Source organism: Sinocyclocheilus anshuiensis, unplaced genomic scaffold, assembly GCF_001515605.1.
Source record: "Sinocyclocheilus anshuiensis isolate Anshui unplaced genomic scaffold, SAMN03320099.WGS_v1.1 scaffold583, whole genome shotgun sequence".
NCBI lineage: Eukaryota > Metazoa > Chordata > Actinopteri > Cypriniformes > Cyprinidae > Sinocyclocheilus > Sinocyclocheilus anshuiensis.
This window is the reverse complement of record NW_015551025.1, coordinates 196533-203815: the sequence shown is the minus strand read 5'-3', so window position 1 is coordinate 203815 and position 7283 is coordinate 196533. Positions and strand designations below refer to the sequence as shown.

The window sequence follows — 7283 nt, the reverse complement described above, 5'->3', positions numbered from 1 at the left end:
CACATCAGAACTGTAAAAAAAAAGCAACAAAAAAATAAACCCACGCAAATGAATTCTACTCATCTTGAACAGACAGCAAGACGGCAAAGAAATGTGTTGTGCGATCAGACCTTTACTACTTACATTCATAAACCTGTTCTGCAGACGATTACGTGAAAAGCTTGATGGAGCTAGTATGCCATAATATGAGTTACATATGTGTTTTTGCTTTTAAACTTTATTATATGTGCATCTCAATTACATCTAGGCCATTGTATATTCAGACAGACATTTCAAATAGTCAATATAGGTTCTCTCAAACGCAATACCTCTCAAGGATCAAATTAAAAGAAAATATACATTTACTGCAGAGGTAATCAGACAAACACATTCTTTCTAGAACAACAGAATGCTTCAAACCAAACCCCACAACCAAATGTTCTTCTATCCATCACCCCAATACCCCAAAAATGAACACAGCACATAGCATTCAATGTATTACAGCACTAAGCCACCAAAAAGATATTTATAGCAGACATACGTGCTGGTCAATACACTTCACATTTTCTGATTTCCTTTATTATACTTTTTCGTTTTTTTAATTTTTACAACATATGTGCTAGGAAAAACCTGCAAGGACCATTAACAAAAACTTAGGGCCTCTAATGAAAAGCAATTTAACTGCAACATGTACACAAATAGTATGGGATATGATCCATGCAGTTGTGCACAGCCAGCATAGTCATGGTATGGTCTCGTTTAATATTTGTAGATGACATCAGCCACCAGTGCATCACAGTCTTCATTGGAGATACATTCTACGGTCTGGTTTGGTCTGGACTCAGCCAGACTTGAAGAGGAGAATGGCCACCTGGCCCAAGTAGAAGTAGATGAAGTGTTTTGTCTCATGGGTCACATAGCTGCCGAAGTTCCTTCCCACAATGCAGTGCCACGTAGGATTGTATTTCTTATCGAACTCCTGTAACACGAGACAACGTGGTTTAAGCACGGCGGAAAATGCAAGCGTGACAAAAATACACGTTGGGAATCTAAAATAACAGCACGGCTCAAATCTCGGCACGACTCACCTTTTTGATGTATGCGGCAATGTCCTTCTCTATGTTGTATTTCTCCATGGCCTGCGTGGCACAGTCCACTGCATCCTGCTGCATGTCTTCAGACATGTCAGCGTTCTTGATCACAGCCTTCCTGTCAGTCATGGTGCCTGAAAATGGAGAGACGAACAAAGTTAAGTCTCCACTGAGAGTCAAACAGTGGGGCCTTTCATGGGTGCTTCTTCCCTGACAATGCCAGGTAAATTCCTGACAGAATGCCATCAACGGAGAGGTTCCGATTTGTTGAGTCAATTCAAATGACACTAGATACTTTCATGAGAACCAAACCGGTCTTTCAGTCCAGCAGTAGCATTTAAAGCTAGTCAATAAAGGCTGTATTTGCATACTATTAATGCTGGGCCCAGAAAACGAAGTCAAACTGTTCTCAAATGACATTTCTTGGAGTTAAATCCAGTATAAAAGTACTTTTGTTAACTAGCAATACCAATACGGAGATAAATATGATCGAACTCCATAAACAGTACTGCCATTTGAAGCTGGTCAATAAAGGGCATATTTGCATTCTATTAATGCTGGGCGCATAAAACCAAGTCAAATTGCGCTCAAATTACTTATATTAAATCCACTATAAATGTACTTTGATTAAACAAGCAATACCAGTACTAGGATGCATATGGTCCGAATTCATACCCAAAGACGGGACTACTACCACTTGCAGCTAATCAATGAAGTCCATATTTGCATACTATTAGGGATTCATATGGTCCAAATGCATACAGGCAAACTAGTATAGAAAACCACTAATAGATCATACACAGCTGACATCAGCACTTCACACACCACGTTGATTTAGCAGTTGACCTCAGCTATATGGTGGCAGTCGAATGATTCACTGATTAAGGTCTGGATTCATCCATCAATCATCGACCGGTCAGGATGGAGGAACGCTACGTCACACCTCCATTCACAGCGTGCGCGTTTGAGGTTCAAGCAAATCAATGAAACCCAGGTGCACGCGGCGTTCTCATTGTAGCGTCTGAATTTTAAAGCCAAACACATGCTTTGAAGCGATTTAAATGTTGCAACAAAAAAAATCGCCATGTAAATATCTAAAATGAAAGCATCAGGCTCAAAATGCATGCAAGATCATTCTTTGTAGATCACTCGAGATGGTAAACTATTCAACTCACCTATCAACAATATTTGGCAAGAGAAATTTGCAGTTCAAAACAATCGCCGTACGAGCTTTCGTCGTTTCGGAAGTCCCTTTGACGCTAGAAGAGGAACATAAGTATCAAGTCAAACGCCGACTGGTGCCCGCGCTAAAATCCCTGGCTCTCCACAACGCCGTCCTACACAGCGCTCGCCATTGGCTGCAGACCAGCCGCTCCCTGCGCCCCTCTGCCAGCATCTTATTTCATCCCACAATGCATCTTTAACCGGAGACCGGAGGAAAATGTGCTTGTTTGGGTATAAACTGCAGGACTGTGTGGGCCAGAAAATAGCTTAAATTAGACTCGGTGGACCTTCGCAATAAAAACACTCCACAATGAGTGAAGGACACTTACTGCAAGGTTCGAGGTATTAATCTGTTGTAACTCTCATGGTCGGTCCAATGCAGTGTAATGCAACTAGAAATGAAAAATGTAAGAAATGCGATGATTCTGGTTACTCTTTAACGATTTTCCTAGATTTTTATAGAAATATGTGGAAAAATGAAATGAATTGTCCTTAACAGTCTACTATCAATTTATTTAAACAGAATTATAATTTAGGCATAAATTTAATAGTTGTGGAATTGGTGCGCTTATAAATGCGTCTATAATGTGTATATAATATGTCGTTTATAAATTTCCTCTCATTCCAATGAAACTCAAAAATATGTATCTTTACAGATTATCGTGACAACCAGTCAGCATTTCTCACAACAGATCTAGTTCATTTTATTGGACGTGACTAAAGTGATAACTTGTAAATGATTCAGGTTCATTCTCAAAAAGAATCGGCTCATACGAGTCATTCTTCTGAGAGTCGGGATACTTTGATTTGTGACGTTTTGTTTTTTGATTCACTATAAAGAATCAAAAACAAACTACAATTAACTTATTTTTCCTTAACAATTCTCCCACTAATGTAATTAATTATCCTAACTTTAGACGATTTATAGTTACTAAACTTTGCATTTAGAATTCAACTCTTGGGCGGCATCCAAAATTAAAGGGACAGTCAAGAATTTGTTTTAAACTTGCAGTATTCCTGTAGCTCACACAGTGGAGCACGGTGTTAACATGGCCATGTGTTCACTCCCAGGGAATGTATGAACTGATAAAATGTGTACCTTTAGTACAATATAATTCACTTTTCTGTCAAAATTAACATAAATTGCTGTCATCATTTACTCATTCTCATGTCTTTCCAACCTGCACAACTTGCTTTGTTCTATAGAACACAAAATATTTTGAAAAACGCGCATGTTTGTATGTTTTGGACGCCACAGACTTCCATTGTTTGGCCAAACAGCGGAAACTTTCTTCAAAACGTTTTGTCCCACCAAAGTCCGTCTTGAAACACCATGACTGAGTGAATAATTTTAAATTCCAGGTGAACTGTCAATTGGGAAGCATTAAAAAAAAAAAAAGCAAAGTAATGCATCGTACACTACGTTTGTACCAATGAAACCTTTATTTAGGCAAAAACTGAAACACTAAAAAGAAAAATGCTAGCAATGTTAAAGCATCTACCATCCACATCGGGACAGTGTAAAACTAAAAATGCCTGAATCCCCCACCCCCCCATCCCATCCCATCCCATCCCAAATTCAGTTTACCATACTGTTCCTGTCGATTCCATCCCCAGACTCTTCCAGCATCTGCTCCGCCAACGTGTTAAAAATGTGAAAGGCCAAAATGTCTACATTTTACGCTGAGGTACAGAGAAAATAAAGGGGGCAGGGAAGTACTTTTGAATTGCGGTCTTAAAATCCTATGATCCTGGGAGCAATTGATCCTGTTCCATGTATCCAGCATTCCCTATCCTATCTTCATTATGTACTGATCCCAGTGATCCGGCATCCACTGAGCCTCTCCTCCAATCCAAACCTTAAGATACCAGCTAAATCAAAACAAAGGAGGCAAAGAGTTAGAATCAAATCCACTCACCCTGCCTTCTTTGATGCATGCATACAGCATTAGGGCTAAGACAGACTATCAAAACTAATAACCTAACACTAAGACTGAATCAAACATTTTAATGAAAACATGAAAGCTGCTATCTGTCTTTGGACACAAAAACCCAACTAGACATTTGACCAGTACATCTTTACAATGCAACTAAACATACCACCTGATTTGAAAGTGATCTAAAATTGGTTCAGTTACCCAAATAATGGCCAAAGGGCCAATAAGTCTTTTTTCTTTTTTTTTGGAATAGAATTTGTTCTAGAGTTCAAATTCACCCTTTTACGCAACAGTATAGATTTAGTAATCCTTTATTGCAAAGCATCAGTTCTGTATCACGTCTAGAGGAAGACAGCATAAAACAATGGTGGAACTATTCACTATCCCATGAATAACTTTCATACATGGCATTTACAAAAATATTGGGAGCCATTACATAACCCTTTGTTTGGTCTATGAAAAAGACTTCCACTTTGTAGTTAATAAAAAAAAAAGAAAAAAAAAAAAGATGGGTCCTGTTAAAAATGCATGTTTAAAAATAACCAATAGAGGGAGAGAAAAATAAAAGGACAGAAAGGTATAAGATGATCATGGTCTTATGAAACAAGAAGGGTGGAATTAAAACATGGGGTTTGTATAAAGACTAAAAACAACTGGTTCAAGGGCTCGTTTAGGAGCGAGAGCGGGAACGGCTATGGCGAGGAGAGTACTGCGGGGATCCTCGACTGCGGCGTGGGGAGTAGCTTCGGCTACGGTTGTTGCTACGGCTGCGACTCCTGCTGCGACTGCGGCTCCTTGACCTTGATCTTCCATAGCTCGGACTGCGGGGACCATCCACCCTCACACGGATGTACGCAGTTTCTCCCTGGCAGAGAAAGAACTTTCCACTGAGCAAGTGTAACGTACAAGCATGCCAACACTCTCACTATACTTACCAGACTTCCTGCAATGAAACATTGTTCTTTAGCTGTACACCAGTATTCCCATTTCCATACAGTTGGGAATAGTTTGATAAGGTTTAGCTTTGGTATTCAAAAGGAAAAGTCACCTAGTAGTGGATTTTGCCAATACCATTAAAGTTTAAAAATCTGTCCGATAACCAATAGCTATTATAATTAGTAATATGAACAAAATCGCAACGAAAATTAGTACTGAAGTGTGTGTGTATGTATGTATGTTAGGGCTGCACGATAAATCGCATGCGATATTTATAAAATGTTTGTAAGAACAGAAAGAGTTTGCAAAACATGCATGAAACAAGCAATCTGACAAATGAAAACGAAATAGACATTTTACATTAACACGGTAATTCTAAAAAGAAATCGATTAAAAACATTACACAGACAACAGGTGTTTACACAGTTCCAGGATGCAGCTATCAATGCCAATTAATCGGCTAAAACAATACATCGGTCGACCTCTATTCACAAGGATGAGTTCACTTACAACATAGATCCTCCTAGTATAACATTAGGGATTTGCTTACCTTAAGAATATTCCAATGTTAAGCATATCCAAAAAAATTCAGATTAAAATCTCAAACCTACCTCATGGGACCGGAATTTTGTGTTATCCAGTTTGCGAACGGCGTAGGTCATGTCTTCTTTGCGAACAAACTCCACCACACCAGTTCCATCTCGGAAAACGTCAGCGTAACATACATCACCTGCTTCACGCATGTGATCCTTCAGATCCTGCCAGCTCCCGCTTGGTGGAAGCCCTGGAATCAAATACAACGGTCAATACAACTTCAAACAGCTCTTGAATTAGTTAAAGCTGTGATGCTACCATACCTGAAACGATTACTCTGTACTCTGAACGTCTGGATGGGGGTCCATATCTACCCCTAGGAGCCCCACCACCTCCGCCACCACCACCACCACCTCCGCCGCCACCACCTCCGCCACCAAAACCTCCTCTCCCGCTCCTGGGAAACTCCACTCGGAGACGATAGCCATCATAGTCATAGCCATCACGTGCATAAACAGCGTCTTCTGCATCTCTAAAGGCAACAGAAGCAGGAAAAGCACGTAAATACCAATCTGGCATGAAAAACCAGTCAGTGTGGCTAGGGGTCACACCGAGTTAAACTACAAACAGTAACTAATCTGACCAGCTAGTTAAGTGACTAAACACTTAAAAGTAATGCAATATTGCCTCAAAATACAGAAGAGGTCTGTGCTAAACAGTAACTTGTAGCAAAAACTCACTGAAACTAATCTGTATCAAGCTCAATAAGTAGGCCTAATTTGTCTAGTTTCAAAGCTAATTTCCATATCCAAACCTAAAGCCTAAGAAAGACCAAATGAAAACTTAAGCTTAAACATTAAACAAACGTGTTAGGTCGAAATTAGTAAGTAAAAGTTGCAAACCTTACTCTCACTGCGATGCCAAACATTATTTAATAGAAACAAACGAAGCTCTGGAAACATGGTGAGCATGGCTAAGCTAATTAGCATGTTAGCACAGAGAGCAAAAGAAAAAAAGCTTAGTTGCAAAAATACACACTTACTTCTATATAGATTGCGAAAACACAGTTTTCAGGTTACAGGTTTTTAGAATTCTTATAATTTAAGTGAAAACGGCAACGTTGAAACAAACAGACTAACGTTAGCCTTTTAGCAAAAGGCACAAGGTTCAGTTGTAACGTTACCCACCTTGGGTCTTCAAATTCGACAAAGGCGAATGGAGGTCCGCCTCGTCGGTTTTTCAGATCGATGTCTCGAATGGCTCCGTACTTATAAAACACATCTTCGACATCTTTGTTGCGGATATCAGGCGGCAGATTCCCCACATAGATGCGGCAGTCGTTGTTTCCAGCAGGGCCGCGGATCACACTACTAGACATCTCTGCACTGATAAACCTTCACCTTCCTGTTGAGCAGACACATAAGATACACTTCGAGTCTGATATGCAGCAGCTGTTTGTTTAACTTGCGAAATACATTAAATAAACCGCAACACCAGTCTGATAAAAAACAAAAAGACTTACTATTGTTTGAAGCGACGCTCGCACGCGCACAACGAGAGAGCGCGTTTCCTCTTCAGCAGG

The 7283-nt window shown here is 39.8% G+C and overlaps 2 protein-coding genes across 3 annotated transcripts; both read right to left on the bottom strand.

Moving 5' to 3' along the window:
* Positions 1-491: 491 nt before the first annotated feature.
* On the bottom strand, positions 492-2408 carry LOC107661109 (dynein light chain 2, cytoplasmic). The gene is made up of 3 exons (XM_016450576.1): positions 2246-2408; positions 1068-1204; positions 492-958 (listed from the first exon to the last, which is right to left on the bottom strand). The coding sequence occupies exons 2-3, from the start codon at positions 1197-1199 to the stop codon at positions 821-823; spliced, it is 270 nt and encodes an 89-aa protein (XP_016306062.1). The 5' UTR covers positions 1200-1204; positions 2246-2408; the 3' UTR covers positions 492-820.
* Positions 2409-3835: 1427 nt separating this feature from the next.
* LOC107661108 (serine/arginine-rich splicing factor 1A) lies at positions 3836-7283 on the bottom strand. Of its 2 annotated transcripts, none has more exons than XM_016450575.1 (5): positions 7224-7283; positions 6889-7105; positions 6025-6233; positions 5779-5951; positions 3836-4166 (listed from the first exon to the last, which is right to left on the bottom strand). In XM_016450575.1, the coding sequence occupies exons 2-5, from the start codon at positions 7077-7079 to the stop codon at positions 4155-4157; spliced, it is 585 nt and encodes a 194-aa protein (XP_016306061.1). In that variant the 5' UTR covers positions 7080-7105; positions 7224-7283; the 3' UTR covers positions 3836-4154. The 2 variants fall into 2 exon arrangements, with proteins under 2 accessions (XP_016306061.1, XP_016306060.1); XM_016450574.1 differs by lacking the exon at positions 3836-4166 and adding an exon at positions 4462-5096.